The sequence below is a fragment of the Mastigoproctus giganteus genome, chromosome 13 (assembly GCF_048544385.1).
Source record: "Mastigoproctus giganteus isolate SK-2022 chromosome 13, ASM4854438v1, whole genome shotgun sequence".
Lineage (NCBI taxonomy): Eukaryota > Metazoa > Arthropoda > Arachnida > Uropygi > Thelyphonidae > Mastigoproctus > Mastigoproctus giganteus.
The window spans coordinates 167,013,393-167,039,161 of NC_143587.1; the positions used below are offsets into that span (position 1 = coordinate 167,013,393).

The window sequence follows — 25,769 nt, forward strand, 5'->3', positions numbered from 1 at the left end:
AATGGCATCGTTTTTGATATTCATGTATCTCATATGGTGAATGGCTTCTGATTTGCCCTGATTTTGCACTACCTCCAATAAGCAATGCTTTGCAATGGAGAAGACTAATGTTACTTATTCTTGGCGGATACCAGCACCCAAGAATGGTGGTATCCAACGAAAATCCACTGGCAAAGCGTTGCCTACTTGAGAATCCACTGTCAAAGCTTTTCTTATTCGAGGTAGTTCGATATCACGGCAACTCGTTGTGAAGGCATTAACAATATGCAATATTATAAAAATGATGTCATTTCACCTACTTCGGTGATTTACTACAAACTAAAATGATGCTTGGCACTAACTTGTTCGATTAGTGAATTTTCAATAGTCTTTGGCTTTCAGCGCTAAATCCTTTTTAACATTACTTCTGTATGTCGCAAAAATCCGCAGTCTTCCTTCTCACCTTAATGGGAGATGCTTGTACAATACCGAATGAGGGTTATTTTACAATAGTAAACCAAATGAAAACCGATCTGTTCCCATTTGACTTAAAGAGCTGGCTCAATCATGAAATATAGAAATCGATAATATATTTCAGGACACGACACCATCAAATCCAACTTGGACAAATATCCCTGCAATTTGATGACTATTTTCAAAGTGGGGAAAGAACACCTAGTTTCCTTCCGATATTGCACAGTCACATGCAACTTATTCTATTTCTAACTCAAAAGCATGTGGACTCTATACAGATGGATCAAAAACTGAGAGCCAAGTAAGTTCTGCGGCAATCTTCCACTCATTCACCACTTCTGTCTCATTACCAATGGAATGCAGTATCTTCGCTGCTGAGCTTTATGCTATTAACTTAGCTCCGAATCACATTACTGATCTTCTAATTACGCTTGCTTTAATATACACTGATTCACTCAGTGCTGTTTTTCCTATAAATAGTAATACCAACTCCTCTCACCCTGTGATAAAACAAATCCATTCTAAGTTAATTGCTTGTAATGAGTTGAACCAAACTGTAACATTCTGCTGGATCCCAAATGAAAGAGAAGACCTTGCAGCCAAACAACCAGATACTACTACTTCGCAGACTTTTCAGATTCCATATTCCGATTATAAACATATGCGTAAAGCATGTTACAATAGCTTGACACCAATCTGGAGAGATTATTCAGGAAGCAAACTATAAAATAAAACTAGAATAAAATAACTAAAACCATAACGAAAGCTGTGGCCTCAAGCTTCCGGGAAAGCAGACGAAAAGAAACAATTTTAGGAAGGCTAAGAATTGGGCATCACTCACCTCTATCTATTAACGAATGACAGTGCTCTCCAATGCACATCATGTCACGTACAATTGACTGTTCTTTACTTATTAGTGGAGTGTCCCCACTTTCAAAATATCCACTCAAAAACCTTTACTTCATTTACTAATGCACAGTCATCACTAACGTTATCGCAGATTCTTGGAGATGACCCTAATAAGAAAGAACTGTTACTAAATAATATATATATATCATAAAATATAATTATTACAATAAAGTTAATATTTCATATTCACTATTGGAAAGACACAATACGGCCTGTGTGTCTTTAAACTCCACAACAACAACAACAACCGACTCCCTCTGTCTCTGCCATAAGGAAGAATTTCTCATCTTCTCATTCTGTCTTGAAATACTTTCATTCCTAGCTATTCTCCTGCAGCGTTTCCAATCAGTTTTCACTGGATTCCTGGCCAATCTGGCATTCCAAGGAATGAAAGTGCAGCTTAAACCCGCTCTCACAACATCCTCAGGTTCCTTGCACTGACTATAGACTTATCATTCGCAAAGCATGCTACGACAACTGGTCCCTGATCTGGAAAAGTAAAACTAACAATAATCTTTACCAGTTAAAACAAGATCCAAAGATTTGTATCTCGTTCTTCCGTCGAGAGGAAGTGGTATTGGTAAAACTGAGAATTGGTCACGCTCAACTCATCTCTACCTGTTATTGGGAGAAAACCCATCCCAGTACTCATCCCATCAGAGAAAACTTAGGAGCCGTCAATTTCTGGTTGATTGTCCATTATATTCAATCATTCGGTTAAACACTTTTCAGTCACTCTCCACGTTGAACATCTCACATGATTTCTCTCACGACTTAGGAAATTAAATAAATATAGAACAACTTTTAATCTACTGCGCAGTGCTAAAAACAAAATGTTTTTCATGAATATTTTATTGGGAACACTGTCACGGAATGCGAATATTTGATATAATAGGCAACCTGGCATGGAAAATTCCCAGCATGCAATAGAAATCGACCTGCCACCTTACAGTGCCACACATTTCGCAAATTATTCATGCCAATAAAAACACAGGTTGCGCACATATCACTTCATTCCCGTTTTTTGGCTTTCTTATTGGAATAGTCATATCTCCAGTACCGAGGATGGCAAGTCATGTTCTTTTATAATGATTCTTTGAGATGACGTACCTTTAGAAGGCGTGGTGTTTTTGGTAATTCTTATACATCCTCTATAAATGTCCCTTACATATATCCGACGTTTCTCACTGTCTCCTCATTTTATTGTTCTTCTATGGTACACTATCATACCAAATTTTTCCGCTTAGTAGTGTATTTAAACGTATTGGCCTATACAGGAGCATATAATTTAACAACAACTATACCGACACGATCATGCAAATAAATTATGAACACACAGTTTGGCCACAATAGTCCTTGTGTGGTTAAACTCAATACCAACAACAACAATTATCGATATACGGAAATTTTCTTTCACCCAGCGGATGGTAAGAACAAGCCTTCATCTTGTGTTTTAGAAGTGGATACTTTTGAATGTATTCAGGAGATGGACAAGTGATGTGGGTAGTCTTTTTTTCTTTTTTTTTTTTTTTTTTGACCTTTATGCTTTATTAGCCGCTTACTTGCTACGTTTGCCACTACTGATATTAATATATTATAGATTTTTTAAAGTTTAATCCATATATTTTAATTTAAAATCAACTGTATTGGTCAGACTCAACACAGCAAATGTTCAAGCGTATATGTGCAGTAATGCACTAGCATTCGACTGGGCCGTGGTTCAAGTCTGTCTAACTGCTGGACACTGACTAACGTGTTCAAATATCAGTAATTTCAAACTTCTCTGATCTAATGATCATACTCTTCTCTCTGATCTAATGATCATTAAATTAATGATAATTTTAGAAGTGGATACTTTTGAATGTATTCAGGAGATGGACAAGTGATGTGGGTAGTCTTTTTTTCTTTTTTCTTTTTTTTTTTTTTGACCTTTATGCTTTATTAGCCGCTTACTTGCTACGTTTGCCACTACTGATATTAATATATTATAGATTTTTTAAAGTTTAATCCATATATTTTAATTTAAAATCAACTGTATTGGTCAGACTCAACACAGCAAATGTTCAAGCGTATATGTGCAGTAATGCACTAGCATTCGACTGGGCCGTGGTTCAAGTCTGTCTAACTGCTGGACACTGACTAACGTGTTCAAATATCAGTAATTTCAAACTTCTCTGATCTAATGATCATACTCAAGTATAAACACGAACGTTATTGACTTGTACAACTATTTCTTAATACGTTATTTCATTTTATTTTATTTATTTATTTTTTTATTTAAGAGTAGAGTTGCGAGTACAAACAATGCATGTCGGGTTTGGGTGTGTTTTACCAGCTCTGAAGCCTCACTTCAGAGTCCGTTTTAGGACTCTCAAGTCGGAAATAAAACCCATGTTCAGATACACTTTCTGAGAGAGAGAGAGAGAGAGAGAGAGAGAGAGAGAGAGAGAGAGAGAGAGATCAAAGGCGTGTACGTTGAAGCACAAATGACCTACTTTAACATAAATAGGTCAAACTGTAATTTCTCGATGCCATTCGTTCCGGTTACAAGTATTGGCCACATCGATCCAATGTTTCCAGACAAAAACAACAGCAATTGTCAACAAGTTTTCCAACAGTTGGCGGAGATTAAAGGAAAGCAGATTTTGTTATAATTTTTTTTTATTAAAAAAGTGACATCCAGAAGTTTCTTTATTAAATAAAATTCTAGATTTCACCATTGCCCAAGTATTTCGTTACGAGCCTTGTGTAGGAGTTATCATTGGGTATTTTGTAATGTAATAACATTAACAGTCCCAGACTTTGAATGTTCAAGTCCGGGACTGTTAATTTTTGTTTTCGGTTGGTTGATTTTTCCAATTGGCTATTCGGCAAAGCTAATGCGCATTGGATAAATGAGTTCAGAGTCAAGAATGTTATAGCTGGTGTTCTTTATTCCTTCTGTCGCATTTCAACTCAAAATCTTAACGCCGATGCTAACTGCTCTTGAAAGTACAGTAGCGTGTAAAATAAGCCATCGGAATTGAGGATGAAGTTCGTTTATGATGTGGACTCAAGTAGCTTAAGTTGTCTCTTCGAAACTAACCTCCAATTTCTTTTTTTTTTACCACTGCGCGCTTCAGTTCCCTAAGACAGTTAATTTCAAATTAGTGTTTCTAAATGAGCAATTTTTTGTCCTATTTTTCTTGCTTTCTTGAAGGAATTATACTTGAATAAACAGGAGACTGTATTTTCGATGACAAATACTTCTCTTTCGTAGAAGTACTGTAGTTAGAGAGCGCCGAGCTGCTTTTCATAGAAGCAAGAGTGGCAGTTAATGGTTCTCTTCACGAACACACACTGCTGCTTTTTATTCATTATCCACTGCATTGTGTAGCATTGATCGAAGACGAAAGCCATTGTGAGAGAACGCTTTTCAGAAGCGGTAACGATATGTAGGCTGTTAGAAACACAAGGAAGTTGTATTTAATGAGAATCAGATTTCATAGAGAAAAACGTTTGCATGAGAGAAACGCGAGGTAGTAATTATCTTAAAAATTATATGCACAAAGTTTTGAAGCTTGCAGACCAGAACGCTTGTAAATTTTTAATGTATTTCTTAGAAGATATGATACGAAAACATCAAAACAATGGTACATTGCAGAAGTTGGTAAATGTATCACATTTACTCTTTGTACCTCACGTCAAGTTTTCTGTGATTTCTTCTTGTGATTCTTTGTTCCCCAAACTAAACATTCGAACGCAAAGGACGGAGATTTTGTGACACATACAGGAAAAGTGGCAGGAAAATTACTTTCTTCTCGATACACGTTATGATTACTTTGTGGACACTGTACACGTTGTAGCTCCCTCTATCAAACATTTTCTTTTGGGAAATAAACTACTGGCCACAAAATTGGAAACTTTTTTGCAACGGATAATTTAACGTACAGTATGCAAATATAAGTTGTCATATGGTATGACCACCGGTTCCTTGGTATCAGATAAATACTGAGCGTTTTACTGTAAAAACCTTGCTACTCTCCACGCCGGCCCCGAGTGCCAAGCGATAGTGACAAGCGATTTTCTCTGAGATATATAGTCTGCTCTTTCTAAGCGACAAAGTTTAATTTACTTTCTAATGTTTCTCTTTTGTTTATCTAAAGTGGTTCTGTGCTTCAAGTTTTAAAGTAAGAACCAAGAAAGGAAAACTTTCTTTTTTCAGAGTATATATATTAATTACTAACGAACTACTAACTTTTACAACCACTTGGTCACTGGTGGCACCGTCCTGCCTCCACGTGGCTCTCCCAGGGCTAAAAGGAGCAAACATGGAATTTGATAATTTCCCTCCAACTGAGCTCGACGCTCATCATGTTCTAAATAAAATGATAATGACCATGACACATCACAGTCGAAAAGACTGCGGACTGACAGAGCAAAAAGAATGTCCATCTTTCCTTATCTTCCACTCCTTGTCAAACAAATGCATGAGTACACTCTCCCCATTTCTGACACAGAAATGTTTGGAAAGCTCAGCAGGTTCACCTAAAATGGTGAAAAGACTTAGATCAGTGATTTACTAATCGAAAGTGTGAGTCGTAAGCAATCAGCGACTGCTGAATCTCTCAACCTTTGGTGGTATTCCCGTGCGATTTACCCCACATGCAACACTAAATATCTCCAAACGGGTCATCGCTGAGCAGGATTTGATGAATGTCACAGAAGATGAATTCCTCCAAGAGTTAAAAGAACAAAAAGGCACACAAGCTAAGCGGATTATAATCAGAAAAGATAGTCAGCGTGTTCCCACGCGGAACATCATCCTTACGTTTGGCACACCAAATTTACCATTGAGTGTTATATCTGGCTATCTCAATTGCCGTATAAGACCCTATATTCCTAATCCCATCAGGTGTTATAAGTGTCAAATGTTTGGGCACTCTCAGACCGTCTGTCGAGGGGATTTTTGGTACCCAAACTGTGGTTCAAGATCTCACACACAAACGGAATGTGATGCTGAAACACCACTTTGTCCAAATTGTCAAGGCCAACACCCCGCTTATTCAAAGTCCTATGAACTATGGAAAACAGGAAAAAAAAATCCAAAAATACAAAGTAGAGCGGAAAGTGACTTGCCAGGAGGCAAAGAAGCAATTTATGCTTACTACACCTATACACACCTACTCATCAGCAACAAAGAAATACCAGTCAGCAGCCACTCAAACTGACGTGTCAGTTCCCCCAGCCATGTCTATTGCAGATTGGGCCCGAGAAATACTCTCAACCTGACAGCAATCTACTAAGGAACAGCATGCGATAGATAGTGCCAACAACATATCGATACCGCCAACTGCATTGCAGTCTTCCTCAGAAACCATAAAAACTAAAACAGCAGTCCCAATGCGGAAAAGTCGGCGACATGGACCCAGGGCGTCCTATCTTCTCGAAAAAAGAAAGAATAAAATTGGAGAGACGAAAAACAGACTGGACCTAAAAGACAAATTGAATCAAACACAACTGCTAAAAACAAATAATGGATCACATTGTACCGTGGAACTGTAGAGGCTTACGTAGCAACATTGATGATGTCTGTGACCTAACCAACAGTATAGTCCGGTAAGCATATATTTACAAGAAACTAATCTACCACCACAAGCAGTTCCAAAAATCAAGAACTATACTGTATATCAGCATAATAGAAATAACAGTAACACTTTGCGTGGAGGTGTGTGACATTCAAGTAAACTCAGGAATTTCTACTAAACGAATTTCACTGCAGGCCTCAGAAGCAGTAGCAGTACGTGTCTCCTTAGGAATCATGTTAACAATCTAACTATCACCACCAAAAAATATACTTATAATGACCTAGGAGAACTGCTGCTGCAGATCCCTGCTCCCTTTTGTTTATTAGGGGATTTTAATGCACACCACCCACGCTGGGACTCTCCGCATACAGATAGACGAGAAAAACTTCTAAAATTTCAGCTTGACAAATATAATCTAACACTGGTGAAGATGCTTACATTCATTTTGCTACTAGAACAACTACAGCTATACACTTAACAATCTGCTCTCCAACGGTGTATCCACTCATCCGCTAAACATTGACCATTATCCAATAATTTGTGAAATCCAAACAACTAGAATCCCTCAGGCAAATAATTCCCGCTTAAAATGGAAATTTTCCAAGGCCGATTGGAAGTTATTTGCTTCAAGTAACTCATTAAATGATGAAATTATCAAATTCCAATCCATCGATGATGCCGCACATCACATCACATCCTAAATGCCACAACCATGGCCATACCAAAAATCCGTACTGGTTCTTTTAAACATACCAATCTTTGGTGGAGTGATGCGTGCCAACTTGCCAAAAAAGAGAAAAAGAAGGCATGGAATCTGTTTCGTAATCACCCAACTACTGAGAACCTTATAAATTTCAAAAAACTGAAAGCAAAAGCGCGATTCGTAAGGAAAAAGGCAAAAAACGATTCTTGGATCCAGTTTTCCTCTACTATAACGAAGAACACAAACAGCAGAATAATCTGGAATAAAATAAAAAAAAAAAAGCTGAATGGTAGATTTCTCCCAGCATCCTCTCCAATATTGAGATGGAATGGATGAGACTTATCTCCAATTGAAATAGCTAATACTCTGGCAGAAACTTTTGCACAAATTTCAGATATATCCGCATACGACCATCTTTTCAGCAACATAAAAGAATGACTGAGCAAGGCAAATTAAATTTCAGCACAAGACTCCCATATAATCAACCTTTTTCAATTTTGGAGCTACGGGATGCTCTAAACAAATCAACAAATGGGGCATCAGGTCCTAATGGTTTTCATTACCTAATGTTGCAACACCTAGACAAAAAGGGATTAAATTCTCTATTGCTTTTTCTGAATCGGATCTTCTCCGAAAGCTACTAACCTGGCTCATGTTGTCATTCAACAGTGCTAGCTTTTCCAAAACCTGGAAAAGATCAGACGAATCCATGCAACTATAGACCGATATCCTTTACCAGCTGCTTGGGCAAGATATTGGAAAAAATGATACACAACAGATGTATGGTACATAGAATCACACTCAGTCATCAGTTGTAATCAATACGGTTTCCGCAAAAACCGATCCACATTACACCTTACGGTGAAAGCTGAGTGTAACATAAGGAACGCCTTTACTCGAAAAGAAAACTTGTCATGTTGTGCCTTGATATTGAAAAAGGCTTTGCCATCACCTGGCGCTATGGTATTCTGCAAGACCTGTATGCCATAGGACTCAGAGGTCGACTTCCAATGGTCATAGAGAGTTACCTTAAAAATAGAACTTTTCAAGTGAGTTATCGTAATGCTGTTTCGCAAGCTCTTGTCCAAAGAGGTGTACCACAGGGATCGCTACTCAGCGCTACACGCTTTGCTCTTAGGATAAAGATTTTAGCGCCATTTTGGGTAACGTAGAAATCTATCTTTATGCTGATGATCTTGCAACAACTTGCCATTCACAGAATATGCGTTCAATTGTGAACGACGTCTGCAGCTTGCATAGTGTTTTGTGGAAGTGTTTTCACAACGCGGCTGAGTTAGTGGGTCTCAGGCGAGAGTAGCATAGTTTTTGCCTCCGAAAATTCGGGATTTTCGTCCAGCAAACAGAAAATCGACAGTGCAATTTACTGACAATACACAGGAAGCAATATGGCCTAAGTCGCCGATGCTTCTAAAATCCTACAACAACTTTTAGTTACTCATCAAAACTATTAATAAAGATGTCTGATCACTAGAGGAGTACCGCAGGGGGGGGGTCCTTTACTGTTCGCTGCAGCTCTTGAACTCACCCTTGCATCCCAATAGGACTTTTTTGTCTTATGCGGACGACATTAAACTGTACATAACATCATCTAATCCTAATCAAGCACCTACCATCAATCAACTGGCTAATCAAAAAAACACAACAAACTTAATCACGCCAAATCGGCTCAAAATACCTTTACTAACAATGGGTTAAGGATAACAGAAATTTATATCGCAGGGAAACCTCTAGGAAAAGTCATTACGTATAAGGACTTTGGCTTAACTTGGGATGGGGGCCTCACATTTCAGCAGCATCTAAGCGTCACCAGAAAACCTATGCAACAATGTGGCTGCTACGCCAAGAACTCGCAGGAATATATGACCCTCAGCTTATTATCCGATACGTTCAACGCTGCTTTTATCCTATGCCATTCTATTCCTCCATAATCTGACGCCCAAAACCCACTTCATCAAATTTCTTGGATTAGAGTATTGGATCCTTAAACGGCTTCACAGAATAACAGGGAGTCAGAATACCATTTCTAGATCGGTGCTCTACTCGAATTTAGACGTGATCCCTTAGAAACAGCAGATTGCTACCCAAAATATTTAACACTTACTAAATATTTAACGGGACACAATCGATGCCCCCAGAATTGACGAAATCGCGAAGACTCCCAGGATAGCAGGACGTTACTAAGCTCACCCTCGGCTTTCTCTTCAACAGGGCTTGTGTTTCCTGGAAACATTACTTAAGTGACCAAGATTGTCTAAATCTTGGTCATTTAAGTAATGTTTCCAGGAAACACAATCCGACTTATCAACAGATTAGCGATTGATCTTGACAAGTTCTGTGACTCAAAAGTATACAAATCGGCGAAACTGCAGGAAACCTTCACGTGGATGGAGCTATGACATCTACTACCCACTGAAAAAGCACGAGAAACCAAGATGCTGAGCTGTGTCCAGTTCGCCCCTGATTCCTACTGCTGAAGTTGTACTGAAATTTGTAAATTTGTTTGCTATTAAATATACTACTGAAATTTGTAAATACAGGTATTTCTTATTTATGGCATATTTTTATGTAAGTTGACCTTGTAAAATCTACTGTTTGTAAATAATTAATTGTATTACGGATCGCCCTCCTAGCTGAATTGTCGTGTAATGGGTGGAGGCCATATTTATTGGTTCAAACTGATTTAATAATGATAACAATCATCAGTAGCGAGGAAATACCAGTTGATCAAAGAAAGTGTTCCGTATTACAAGTACGATCCTAGGCAGTACTAGAGACCCCAACCTACAAGCTGTACTGGGACCGCGCCATAATAATGGACAAGACGATCCCACCCAACAGACCGGACATAACCTTGTCGACCAGAAGGAAAAGGCTACCTATCTGATTAACATGGCGGCACCCAACACTGGCAAACCTCCAGAAAACCCATGAGGAAAAGATCAGGAAGTACACTGACCTAAGAAATGTGGCATATGCAACAAGTAGCGACCATCCTGATCAACGTGTCAACCAACCGTATGGTGCCAAAGACCCTACATAACAGCCCAGTAGCAACAGGTCTCCCAGAGAACGCACACAAGGACCAAAGTCGCAATCCTGAATACCTGTAGGATAGTCAGAGAGTTCCTCGACCAACAGTGACACCGGACATGACAACCACCCTATGTACTTGGTAGTAATACCCGTCACAGGGTCGAATCCCCCAGTCGGAGAAATAATATAAGAGAATAATAATATTTCATGCATTTAAGTGCACCAATACTGCATTGCTTAAAATTTATAGAGGGTGTTTCATTTAAAAACCGTAGGGGGGGGGGATCTGTCCCGCTTATTTTAGTTTAGACTATTTATCATCTGGTTCCCCCTTTTTTTTATCTCGCTATTACCGTTAATATTACCGTTAAGATTTCTATGTTTAAATAACCTTAAACGGATTTTATTTGAAGGAAAGGGACAAAATAAACAAAAAGAAGAAAATGGTTCTAGAGTGAAGAGACGCAACACATTAACGGCCGATACACACATCGGCCCATACATATACGTGCATTATAGCCTATAGTACAGATTACGTGTACATCGGCCTATGCATTGTGTGCATAGACCTATATATATATATGTGTGTGTGTGTGTGTATGATACACGCGTTGGCGCATATCATAGCATGTTTTTTTCTTTTTTTTTTTATACGTTATTTTCACAAGTACACGTATTTAGACTAACTTGAGGAGAGGAGAAGAATTTTCCCATTGAGAAAAAAAGCAGTTCCTTGTGCTATTTTAAATCGAGAAATAAAATAGAAATAATATCTATCAGATTCAAAAATTTCAACCCATTTCGGGTTGAAATTTTTCTGACACAAATACATTTCGGACCACAAACAGTTCAACTCTAAAAATAAACCAGATAGACCCGGTGCCTTTTAAGTGAAGTACCCTGCATTTACATCTTACAGTATACATAGCTGTGGGATTTATATGTTGCGTTACAGGTATTCCCTCTCTCTGTCAATAAAAAGTTGCCACGTGACAACCATTTCGCTCAACAATTGGTTCTCTGGCATTGATTTAAATTTCCAGCCATACTCCTCGACAACAGACCAGCGTCAGCAGTTAGTGAGCAATGAACCTAATTTACTCCGCGATCTTGGTGCTGTGTTTCTCTCTAACTATGGTAAGTAAAGGTTATTGAAAGAAACCAGTTTATTTATATTAATACTCACGGTAAGGTTAGCTGATACGTGCACAATGGGTTGCTTCATTTTGCTATTATTGTTGAATAATTTAAGTGACATATAAAGGGATTCCTTATGTTAGTCCTTAGTCCCACGAAATAAAAAAAAAATAACCGGATTCAAGCAAAAGAAGCCACGCCTGCAGAGTGGTAGTACCCATGTTCTGGACAGCATCATTAAAAACGAAAGAGGACATCACAAATGCCACCTTACGAACTTAACGAAACTTAATGAGAAAACTTTTTAACGAATTTTCTTGGAAATTTTGCGATAATCCCTAATGTCGTTGTTATAAATGAATAACAACGTTTACTGTAAATATTTACTGTAATTACATAAATTACAGTAAATATTCTTTTAAATATATTTCAGGTCTATAAATGAAGTGGAAACTACTGAACTTTGAAAATTCCGATGTTACTGTAATTAATGTCAGCGTCATAATTAAAAAAAGGTCATATTTAATAAAAATCAGTTTGCCCAGAAATTTTGCAATATTAATTAATGTAAATGTTATAAATGAACCAAGTGATGTAAGTTTTCTACTTCATTCATTATAAATTTTGTCTGAATCTCCTCTTTCATTAAATGAAATAAGTTATCTTGGACTTCTCCGACTACTGCTGCAAATTTCCTTAGGTAAATAAGTATTTAATGCAATTAATGTGATTTGAAAATGATTGCTGTTGCAGTGGTATCGTCATTGGTTCCACATTGCTAATTGGAAAACAGTCCACGATCTTCAAGTTGTCTTAAAATCTGGAAAGTAAAGCGTCACCAGCTCGCAACTTTTCCAGGGACAATACCGCATTCTAAAGGTATTGTCTGGGATGGGTACACCATGTCGGGTATTTTAGCTGCTACTGATTTAGCAGCTAAAATACCCGACATGGTGTACCAAAGCAAATATCTTCATGGGTTTCATCGAATCCAATACCAAGAGACTTCTAGTTCTCCTTTCCAGTTCTCTGATGACACAGAACTGGAAATACACTCTTCGATAACTTTTTCTCACGGTAGGAGTCCCTGAAAGTGTTCGTAAATATCACGTGATAGCGTTTGATATTTACTTGTAACAGCAAATATAATAACATTCTTGTTACAATGTAGTATAGTAACAAATTCATTTGAAGACACGCGATGCCGAGGCAGCCAACTTCTAAGTGATCATAACGACCCCTTAAAGTGTCACAGATCGAGAGAAAAATCGAAATGAGGTGAATACGTTGCTTGCTTATTTAGTAGGAATATTCATCACTAGAGTATAAATCAAGCTAGTCATAAAATTAATTTTTTGAAATAAAGTTTTTTTTCAAATAAATATTTTTTTTTTCATTCCGAACTAGATGGCCGAAGATTATTATGATTATACGAGGCGTTGCGGTGGAAAATGCAAAGAAGATGAGTGCTGCATAAGGACTTACCTCTCCGAAAATGGCCAGTGCCGTACATTAGGAGGAGAAGGTAAGAATAGCTGATTCTCAAATATATTGCTTAAGTAAAAAAAAAAAAAAAAAAAATTAGATTTTTTTTTTTAAATCTGAAGACAGCTAAATAACACGAGCATGACTCACAATCACTGTGAAATGGAAAATCAAAGATTTTTATTATCGAATCTAAATCAGTAGTTATTTTAAACCATTTAATTCAGATTAGGTTGATGGGTTGCTGTGTGAGAAAACTAATTTTCTTACAATTGCATCAGTTTCACATTGTGGAGGCTCTTGACCTCGAGTTGCCTTAGTATTAAAAAATAAATGGATTAAAAATAAACCTGGAAAAGTCTGAATTTATGATAGTCTTCTTAAATAAAACGCCCTCTTGTAGTCAGCTAACACTTTAATTTTACTATACCCATCGCAACCACATGGAGAAACTGCTCATCCAGGCAGCTCGACTCCGATGGATTGCCAAATAGCATTTGCATTATATTAATGAAGTCACAACTACCAGAAAATATATAAAAACCACGGAATACTCACCGCGTTTTATGCTGCAGAGGTATGGGCATCTGCTGCCCGTAGCACAATTAGGCCACTTTTTCTGCTGCTGAGTGGGCAGCAGAAAAATCTCTTAAAATGGGCCTTAAACAGACAAACTTCCTACACAGTTAAGGACAACTGAAATGGCCAGTTAGATACAAATTCGCAGGCTCCTCACGTTGATTATGGTGAAACGCCTTACTACAACTGTCAAAACGATTGTTGGCAAGATTTCAGCACCATCATTCTAGGACTTGTGCGCTTGGAGAGTCCCTCGGCCTTCCCTCAGTGCAACTCCGACTCTGTGCACACATCACAGCCTTCTCCGTCTATCCGATATGTTTCTGCCTTTTCAGCCAGTCTCATGTGCCCAGTCTTTGGATGCTGACCTCAATAGCATTAGCATTAGTAGAGGCATATGATGCAAGAAAGCAAGCTTATTCAGCATCAGCCAAAAAAAATAAATAAATAAAAATAAAAAAACACAGACCACTCCCATTTCACCCCTCCGTTCGTTCGAAATACCTGTCCAGTTGAGCTTTAAATTTGTTTAGGCTATCAACTTCAACAACAAGTGATGGAAGTCGGTTCCACCAACCAACCACCCGCTGGCCAAAGGCAAATTTCCGCACATCTATCCGACATCCGTCCTTCCTCAATTTGAATTTATGCCCTCTGAGGTGATTATTCTGAGAAAGATGAAGAATCCCATTGGCATTGAGCATGCTCAAACCATTCAAAGCCTTATACACCTCTATCAGATCACCTCGCCGGTGCCTAGTCTCCAGACTCTGTAATTTGCAAAACTTAAGCCTTTCTTCGTAAGAGCAACCCTTTGTTCCATTTACTAATCTTGTTGCCCTTCTCTGTACCCGTTCCAGCAGCTCTACATCCTTCTTGAAATGAGGCCTCCAGACCTGTATACAGTACTCAAGATGTGGCCTAACCATTGCCTTATACAAGGGAATAATCACCTCCTTATCCCTGCTAGAAAAATTCCTGTATATCATTGACAAGACACCATGAGCTACTCTTGCAGCTCGTCTGCACTGCTCAGAGAACTTCATATCTGCCTGCACAATTACCCCCAGGTCCTTTTCATTCTCCACCACTGTCAGTGTTGATACATTGCTCTGGGGTTACTGTTACCCATATGTAGTACTTTACATTTGTCAATGTTAAACTTCATTTGCCACCTCTCAGCCCATCTGTTCAACCTTTCCAGATCCTGTTGCAGCAGCATAGCGTCAGTAGTGTCCTTAACGACCCTGCCAACCTTTGTATCATCTGCAAACTTAGACATTAAACTTGATATCCCATCATCAATATCATTCATAAACACCGAAAACAACAATGGACCCAACACTGAACCTTGAGGAACTCCACTAATAACATTAGTCCACGTTGAGCAGTGTCCATTGATTATCACTCTCTGTCTTCTGCCACTCAACCATCCCCTTATCCATAGCAGCAATTTGCCTCCAATGCCACACTGCTCCAATTTGTGCAGCAGTCTTCAATGTGCAACAGTATCAAAAGCCTTTCTAAGATCCAAATATATAATATCAAAGTTATTCCCTGCATCCAGTTCTTCTTATGACAGGGAATACAGACGTCGCACCCTTGAATTGTACTTCTCTATCCCTGATCCTTCTCCTCGAAGCTCCTCTTAATCTCGGAAGCCAAGAATACCATATGATATGAAGGTGGTTTGCTAACTTTTCAGTTTTCCACCTCTATATTCTGTGTACATTGTGCTGTATATAACTTTATTATACTTGGAGTTTTGAGTTGTATTTCGCTTTATGCGTCCATATATGTATTTCCTTATCTTTAATTTATCAATGATATTTCTCTTACATTATTACTTGTATTATCTCTGTTAACCCCTGGCCATGTGGGCCGTGATATTACAATGTATCGATTTGTACTGTATTATTATTGAAATAAAGATTTCTGTTGTGCTAAGTACATTAAAAAGCAGTACTCCGCTCCAATGGAGAAGTATATTATAATTCATTTAAAAAGCATACCCCTACACCGTAGGCTTCAACCACTAATTCAACATTCAAAGTTAACGATAAGGCCAGAAATTCAGCCTTGAAGAAGCAGTACAGGAAATACCGAGAATAGTCTGAGAAATATATGCAGTATTCCTTTAAGAAATTGAATACAGATTCACACTACGCAGGTTTAAGTTCTTAGACTTTCACTGTTCTCCAATCCCAGAATAACGTACATAAATAATAAAGTCTGAGTTTGCATTGATCAACGTTAAACTTCAGCTACCATTTCTCTGGCTAATTTTTCTAGATCATGTTGCCGTAGCATACCGTTGTTCCTGCTATTAACCACCCTGCCAACTTTTGTATCATCTGCAAACTTGGAAATTAAGCCTGATATACCTTCATCAATATTATTCATAAATATAGAAAACAGTAATGTCCGTATTCCCTGTGCTATTAGTGTTGTGGGGGGTGGAAAACAAAAAATTATTATTTACTTTTTATTATTTATTTGTTCCCTTATATGAGTTGTTGTCCACCTTTAATTTAATTTCCCCAATTACACATCTGACTTTACTTTACAGGAGAATTCCAGATTCAAGGGAACTTCTCAATTATTTATAATTCCCCTCGGACAGGCTGAGTGTTCAAGAATGACAAACAACACACACATTAATATATAACATAACATTTTATTTACACTTATATACACAATATAAGAATTAACAACTCTCAAGCACATATTATTATTACTCAAATTTGCCTATGTATTATCAGTTATATATGGCAATTAAATACATTGGTTTTACACTAGAAAGGTTATTTCTTTATACACAACAAACTTAATATCTTTACAAAAACTGCTATAGCTTCTTCTTCACACATGAACAATAATTACTTAAGAGGATTAGGTACACCCTTTCTCCTATTTAAATCAAATCCTTACCTTATAAATTGATTTAGGAATTTCATTCCTAACTTCCGTTTTAATTAGTGCCCCATTTTGTCTTGGGGAATATAACTTCACAACTTTCTTTAATCAAGACAGATAGTACATTTGACACCAATTTCTGGTCCCAAGTGTTAGCTACATTCATAAGACTATTTCTTTCTCTGTATTCTCTACCCTTGCCTTCCAAAATATATTATACTTATATGTTAGACAATAACTAATAACAAATATCAAATTTCTCCCCTTTGCCTTTCTACATATGTCTAATTATACATTAATCAAAACCCAAAACTATCATCTGACTTATCTCTATATTTATGTATATATTTATATCTTTGTATAGCCTTCCCTTAACATCTTTCTAAACATTATACTAATCTGATATTAGAGTTCCAACAGTCCTTTATTTGTGAGGGAGAATACTATATAACTAGTCACTTACTTAATTTTACGAATCGGATTTCTCCGTTTTGGGACCTTCAGCTCCTTGTCTGGGAAGGGCATCATCGTTTACTAACTGCATTCATCTCAGAACTTCAAGTTTCTCCATGGGCTGTAGTCTACGTCTGGAATAGAGCATCATTGTGTCTTTTAGGAATTTATGGGCTCGTCTTCGATACTGCTACTTAACCTTCGGTTCAGCTATTCTGGCGGACTCGGGATTACAACTTTACCTTCTCAGCTCACTTATCTGCGCCTTGCCTTTATCACTGCCTTCAGATGATGGATTAGGGTTATTTCTTTCCTTACACTACTTATTTTCACGCTGGCCACTTTCACTACCTTCCTATAACGGACAGGTTATTTCTCCCTACACTTCAGTCATTTGCATACGGGCTATTACCCTTGCCTTCCGACGACGGACTGACTTATTTGCATACAGGCCACTACCCTTGCCTTCCGATAACGGATTACTCGACTGTTCTCTTCTATTATTAAACTCCACTAACTTTTTTTAACTTACTGACTGCACTAAACTTATCTAACCCTTCACTACTCCATCTTACCTTGTCGGATCTTTCCTAACTGGCTGACAGGACAGGACTTATCTAACCCCACACAACTTATTACTCAATTTTCCCACTAACACTGTCAAAAAACTGACGTCTGTCTTTCCTAACTCATCTCCACAAACCGCCAACAAAAGCCCAACTCTGTGTTCTTTTTAGCCCATTTTCACAAAACACTAACAAAAACTCAACTCAGTAACTTTTAACTCATTCTTTCCCTAACACCGGCAAAAACTCAACTCTGTTTTTACTAACCCATTTCCACAAACACCAACGAAATCTCAACTGTGTGTGTCTTGTCTCTCCCCGTTCACTCACTTTTGTCATCTCAATTCAGCAACGCCCCTCATAATTCCTGCTCGCCTTTTTTTTTTTAGTTTACCCAATCTTCTCATTTTGTCAACTTTCATCATTTCCTATTCGTCCTTTAAAATTTCTCAAGCTGTATATTCAGAGCTCATTTTAATAAATTTCCAAATTTTTCCCAGGCAATCCACTGCTTTGAAGTTCTCCGTCACCTTCGCCACCCCTCGTTAAACTTAGCAGATTTATTTTACATGCTCTAACGACCTTGCCATCGCCGACAGTCAGACGCAAATGTGATTGCTAGCCGGAGTAATTTGACCCGTATTTACTACCTGGCCGATATTTTAGGTGTCACCGGACAAAGGGATGTCCGACAATGTTCAGTCTACAGCCCTATGTTCTTCAGAGCCATAGTTATTCGCACCTGCTCGCCAGCAGTTGTTGTCACCATTCCCGTTGTTATTGTTTGTTCTATGCCATGGTGGGAACTGAAATGTATCCCTAATTGCTAATAGCTTACCGCTCCCTTCTCTAATTCAACCTTGTCTAATTTTTAATCCTTGTGAGTGACCTAGAATAATATTTGTGACTGGAAATGTTTACTGTCCTATTTTGCTATTTCCTAAGCTTTATTTTAAATAAATCTCACTCATTTCTAAAATATTAACATGTAAGATTTTACATCTTACAGTGTTACTAATAGCATTGGCCCAAGAGCGCATTCAATAATAAATACAGTATTGTCTTCTGACACGCAACCATCGTTCTATAGACAGCAGTAACTAGCTATAAATACCAAATTGCTCCAATTTATATAGTAGTCGTTCATGTGGAAGAGTATCAAAAGCGTTCCTGAAATCTAAGTATAAGATATCATTACATTACTCTTCCAGTGGCAACAGTCTTGGCATGGGCAAGTTACAACAAGCTATATTAGATAAAGCCTGTAATCCAATGTCTGCGCAGGATCCGCAGAGAGAAAGGGAGAAGTTCTAGCTCGCCTCCCCCATAGGACACATGCATTTCTGCTGAGGGCAGATGAATCTCCTACATGTGAGAATTGTGTCACCGTTTTAACCATTCGTCATATTTTAACTGAGTGTTCCTGTCATAGACACGAACGTGTTTTATATTTTATCTCTTTTAGTCATCTGGCCTTATACACTCAAGTCAGATTTTATCTCATAATGACCATGTGTCTTCTGCTTTTAGTTATTTGAAATATTTTTTATTCGTATTTGCCTTTTTATTGTTATATCTTTATTCGCAACGTATTTTCTACATTTTTATGCCTTTTATCATTATGTACTTTGACTTTCATAAATTCAGTGACCTAATTCTTTAGGTCACTGAAATTTTAATTGTGTACTTTTATAACCTGATTTTGGCGCATTATAGCCTCTGTTGCTAATGCGCCAATAAAACCCATACTAAACCAATCAGATTGGTCCCTGCACTCCTGCCTAGATGGTTCTGCATTTCTTCTTTAATCAGTAACTCCATGAAATAATGGAGTCGCTGGTTAATCTTATCTGACTAACGTGATCGGAACAGAAGTCAAACTTCTGGAAGGTTTGTAATTACTCACTTTGCCCTTGCAGCCTTCTTTGAGAATAAGAGAGACACTTGCACTTCTCCATTCTGAGCGTAAACCCTCTAAGTCTAAGGATGAGAGCATCTTTTCGTTCAGGAGATCTTATGATTTCTGATATTTTCTGTGGAACGTTGTGTGCTTTATGTGTGTACTTGGCAATTTGTAGTATTACATTTATTTCAATTTCGTCGATTGCTGCTCACGCTTTACCTAAGCACCATGTGTAAAACATAACTACACTGGTGTGCAAAACTTAAGGACCAACACTATTTCTAAAGGTTACAACCACAAAATCTTTACTTAAGGTACTCTTTATTCAGTCTCAGCAGCGATTGTGGACGTCAGCTAATCTGGCTAGAAATTGGCACAAGGTATCACCCCGCAAACATCATTGAAAGGGATCGATATGGCGGTCGAGGTGTTTTCGTCTGGGGAGGCGTTATCTTGGATGGACGTACACAACTCCAGATACTAGAAGGCGGTACTGTAACCGGTGCACGCTACTGTACTGAGGTAATCCTTCCCCATGTCCGTCTGTTCCGAAGTACCATTGGCCCCGAGTTCGTGTTTACGGATAACGCCACACCCCATCGCACTGCAGCTGTTGATATGCTTTTGGAAAGTCAGGATTTTGTTCGTATGGATTGGCCTGCCCGTTCCATCGATCTAAATCCCATCGAACACATATGGGACGCTCTCGGGAGACGCCTAGCGGCACGTCCACACCCACCAGAAAATGTTCATCAGCTGAAGATGGCGCTGACAGAGGACCGGATGATGTTACCACAAGAACTAATCAAAAACATTGTTCTAAGTATGGACAGGCGGTGCAAAGCCTGCATCGACATTAGGGGTGGCCATTTCTCCTACTGAGGACAACCTCTTTCCTTTGTTCCACCTTTGGCAGTGATGCATCTGTATCACGGCAGCCAGTGCTATGTTGCCATTTTGGAATAAAGTCCCTCTGTACCGTTTTTCCGTTGTTTTGTCGGTGTTGTTTCCTTCATTTCTGTACCGAAGTTCCTTTGGTATGCTTTTCGCATATCCAAGCCACTCCCATGAGAAGCTACAGGTGAAAACCTGACTGATCCTTAAATTTTGCACATCAGTGTATAAATATGCTCGTAGTATAGTAAAATGATTATGAATACAAGATGCGCGCGAACGACGGAGTTAACAGGCGTTCAGCGCGGAATAGTGACAAGGTGCGTGACACATATGCAGTCGGTCTGTTTCAACGCCCCTGAAGAGCCCCATTCCGACGATTGATGATGTAATCTGAAAATGGAGGTAGACTGGCGCTAAAACCTCAAAAAAAAAAAAAAAAAATGTGGAAAACCTCTGACGGTGACAGACCGTGACAGGATTGCCTTGCAAAGATTGATCTGCTCAGAACGCAGCTCGACGATGCTGAATGATATAGGCCGTCGTTAACTGATGTGCTAGATATCAGCCCAATAACGTCAGGCGATATCTAGCCCGGTGCAAAGTCCGCCGTTCTTGAACCAATAGAAAGCTGTGCTCTGGTGTGACGTGCTTATCAATCCGATTATCGTGCCTGGGTGTGAAGAATGCCTAGAGAAACCTACCTGCCGGATTGCATCGTTCGGACAATATAGTTTGACAGAAAAAGCGTGATGGTTTGGTTTTTCATGTTTCAGCCTGAGACCATTGGTTGTTTTGGACAAATCCATGAAAGCTGAGGTCTGTCTAGACGTCCTGAAAAGTAATGCGTTACCGTTGTGGCAGCACGTAGGAGAAGACCCATCAGCAGAATAACTTCATTTTATACTGCTCCCTTTATGACGGACTGGTTTGAGGACAGGAACGTCGAAAAGTTGGACTGGCTTGATCTCAATCCTGTAGAGAACTTTTGTGATGAATTGCATCGTAGGGTATACTTGTCAGGACAGACTGCCTAAAAAACAAAGCTAACTGCTCGCCGCTTTGAAAGCCGAAAAGCAGAAAATGTCAGAGGATATTTACAAAACAACTGGTGGAGAGTGTTTCATGGAGACTAGAGACTTTCATAACGGTTCAAGGTTTCAGCATACGTTATTAGTTTTCCTGTAGATATGAGGATGATTGGATATTAATGACAGATCTGTGTAATGTAATAAATAGTGAACGGAGGAAAGCCATTTAAAATGTAGCCTATAGTAATTTTTGCATCTCTTGTTTCAAACCCGAATGAATACTGTCCGGTTTGGTGATATTGTTGAGTTTAGACTGAAATTCAAAATCATTTCGGCCAATTAAAGACAGGCAAGCAAGTGAAACAGTTAATTGATGTGCTAGTTATCAACAGCTTCGGAATTTGGATGCGTGGGCGATGTTTGTATTTATACTATGTATACTCTGTATATTCTATTATACAAATAAAGATTATTTATTTTTGATATTATTTCAATTGGAATATAACAGTTAAACTGAAATAAAAACTAATCCATGTATACATTTTTCTCTTTTCATAAAGACAGAAAATAACATTCAGTGCATATCATAAATAACATATTAGTAGAATGAATAATGTGCAATAACATTTTTGTGGAATGGATAATGTGCATTAACATATTTGTGAAATGAAATGAAATTATTACGCTTTACTCAAAAAGTGAAAAACTTCAATTACCATGGTTCATTTTCCAGGTTCATTTTGTCAGCCATATACAGAGAGCGGAGATTATCATTTTTATTGCCCGTGCAACATGAATATGAGTTGCGAAGTCGCTGAACCACTCGATCACGTAAGTAGGAATTTTTGAAACATTCGTATTTTATTAATCGTATTAATTCAAATTTTATTAATTCATATTTTAAAAATCGATTTAAAACAAGGCGAGAACTCTTATTTTGATTAAAATAAAAATATTTAACCTCATCAGCCGATTTCTGAGAGAATACTGCGAAGAGAATGGATAACATCGATTTCTGGAGTTAGATCCCCTCTCCAAAAAAGGTCAGTGCTAAACAGCTGCAAATGAAGGTCGACTAATATTGGCTAAAAGGCAAAAAAGCTGAAATGTTGATGTTCGGAAAAGTTGTGATGTGGTCCAATGAATCAAAATTTGCTTATAATCTGCTGATGCCAGGCATCGTATTTACAGGAGACATTTTATCCAGATTGTGTGCAAGTTGTCGTACTGTTTGCACACGACCTTGTTGTCATATAAGTTGATGGTGATGGTTTGGGAATGTTTTAACTATTATGAAGTGCTCCCCCTACTTTAAATACCAACGAGGATGAATTAGACTGCCTATATAAATATTTTGGATAATCAAGTTGTGCCTTTTGTAGTGTTTTTTGATCATTTCAGCGACACATGATTTCGATACACCTGTATTTCAGAATGACAGCTTCAGAAAACATCTGCCAGGGTATGATTTTTAGACTATTAGTTATAAGATCATAAACCTTACATAGATAATGTGCTTTCATTCTGATCATGTTTACCTGCTCAACATGCAGTCCAAACATTATACTGTATTAGTATTCTGAGACTGCTGGAGGCTCCCGATATTCGTGTGTGCCGTCTGCTTGTAGGTCATTCACTCTAATCCCTCTTCCTGCAGTCGTAATCAATAGGCTGATGAACTTAATGTTGCTTTTGGGAAACAGAATTTCGCTGAAATATCCACTACCATCTATCGAACACCGCTTGTCATTCAGGGAATTCATTCTTTATTAGGATGGCCAATTTACATGATTTCGTATTTATTGCATTTTCCGGAAAATGACACCTTAAGTCTGGCGATTCGCATAATCGAGAGATGTATTTCGTATCCTATAAAAGAATTTATAGTCACATGAATTGAAAAATTGAGGAGTATTTGGCTAAGTGAATTGTTTCGAACTTTTTATAGCTGTCAGTCTTTATACCTCTCACTCCGGTAGCTGATATTCCTCAACGCTTCATCCAAGAACACAGAAAACTGATTATGGACGCAGTCCTATAACTCACATGATGTGGGATGCAACTACGTGACAGTATGCAACTACTGTCAAATTATGTTTTCACTATTGCTGTATTTCATATACATGCTGCGTTTCATATACATCGCTACAAAGACATTGTATGTTTATCAATAAATTATTATTGATATATCATATTAATAATCAGTGAGTTATATCATTGTTTCTTTATCCTGTTTTCTGAGCTTCCGACTGTAAATAGTCCTGGTGTTTGATTACAAGGATTTGCCTGTACGTCACCGTGTACAGAAATAAATACGCCAATAATGTATATAGTTTCTAAAATTTTAATATTTGGTTTAGTTTCTAAAAGCATAGTGTCTAATTGATTATTCTTTCCTGTTTTGCAGAAATGGCCTCAGAAGTGTGTAAACGAAATCATCCAGGGATGAGAAATCATACAGATCAAAACTTTTTTTTTTTTTTTTTAATTTCGCTTTTAGAAATTGTACGCTTGCCTTGGGATGTTTTTCATTCAAAAAGCCTCCGATGGAGCAGCAAAAAAGGAGAATATGTATAAGCATCGAAAATCAAAGCATAAGCGTTTTTCGTTAAAAAAAAAAAAAAAAAATTGCAGCTCGGTTTAATTTGCAGCTTGCTGGGCTGACCAAAAATAGATAAATAAATGAAGACTCCCCTCATTCAGAGTTTCTAATGTAGAATGGCTATCAATTTGAGAATTTTTCTGACTATAAACAACATAATATAAGGGAGAAAAATGATATATTTTAAGATTACTTAAATGAAGAAAAGAGATATACTAAGATAGTGTACAAGTATGTTCATGGGCCACTTGCTGTACCATACAGGGGAATTTGTATGGACTGTTTCTGTTTTTGTGTCATACTTGAATTATTCGGTTCATAGTGCTCGTCTTTTTGAGAACTGGAAAACTGCTCTTATTTTTGGAACAGTGTGCACGTTACCAAATAACCTTTTTAAAATTTCTTGAGTACACAATTTAAATCTGTTCACGATTAATGTTCTTGTTAATTACTCGTATATTCTTCTATGGTGATACAGCTCCATGATGAATATTATTTGTGATTTAAATGGGCACAGAATGTATTTTTGGAAAAATTTATTCCATTCGCATTTTAGTTTTCGAGCATATTCACTGTTTTCCGCTTCAATGGAGCATTTTTCAATGTACTCAAACATTTTTCCATAATTGATATGCATTTATGTTAATATATACTGTAATTGTATATTTTAAAAATGTTTACGTTTATTCATCTATAACTTTACTGAAAATAAATTCGAAAATAAATATTAAAAAAGCTGAGATTTCACACCTGGGTTTTGAACGCATGGCCACAAAACATCCGACGAATAACGCTGTTCGAAATTGTCCTGTACGTTGAACCGACAAAGTCGATGTTTATTGTTTATCTCTATTTGATCACAAAGATCGTAATTATATATCTTAATTCACAGTAATTTCGCTCAGATTACAACTTAAACTTCTCAATTTCCAATGTTTAAAAACAGGGATAACAAAGATAAAATCCCAACCCTGTAAAAAAACAATCTCTCCTTGTTAACAGGAGAGACTGTTTTTGCAGGGATGGGATAATTCACCTCTTCTGTTCACTTGAAAGGAAGAGGTGAAAGAATATTGCTGATGCTATCAAGGCAGTGATAGGTGGGCGGGAAAACTACTGGCTAGCGGGAATACAAATAATAATAGTGTAACTAGAGCAGCAGGCAAGGGTAAAAGTGATTCTTGCATTGGTACAAGCGGCAGCCTGCAATTTCAGGACCTGCTGTAGGTCATCATGGAACATATGAATACATGGGCTGTGTTAGGATAACTAAGAGTAAGAACACGTGCATGTATACTTGCATGTACGCTAATGCTAGGAGCATTGTAAATATATTTGATAAATTTGAAGTACTAATTAAGTCATCAAATGCAGACATTGTAGGAATAGCGGAAACATGGAGTCACTCAGACATAAGTGATGCTGAATTTAAATATGAGGAGCACAATGTATATAGGAAGGACAAACAGGACAGGAGGGGTAGAAGGGTTATGCTCTTTTACTTAAGAAAAATATTA

The 25,769-nt window shown here is 37.8% G+C and overlaps 1 protein-coding gene across 1 annotated transcript; it reads left to right on the plus strand.

Annotated features, from left to right (window-relative positions):
• Nucleotides 1–11,759: 11,759 nt before the first annotated feature.
• LOC150076581 (U8-theraphotoxin-Hhn1c 1-like) lies at nt 11,760–24,146 on the plus strand. The gene is made up of 4 exons (XM_090387068.1): nt 11,760–11,823; nt 13,231–13,348; nt 22,384–22,481; nt 24,058–24,146. The coding sequence occupies exons 1-4, from the start codon at nt 11,773–11,775 to the stop codon at nt 24,097–24,099; spliced, it is 309 nt and encodes a 102-aa protein (XP_090243194.1). The 5' UTR covers nt 11,760–11,772; the 3' UTR covers nt 24,100–24,146.
• Nucleotides 24,147–25,769: the final 1,623 nt, after the last annotated feature.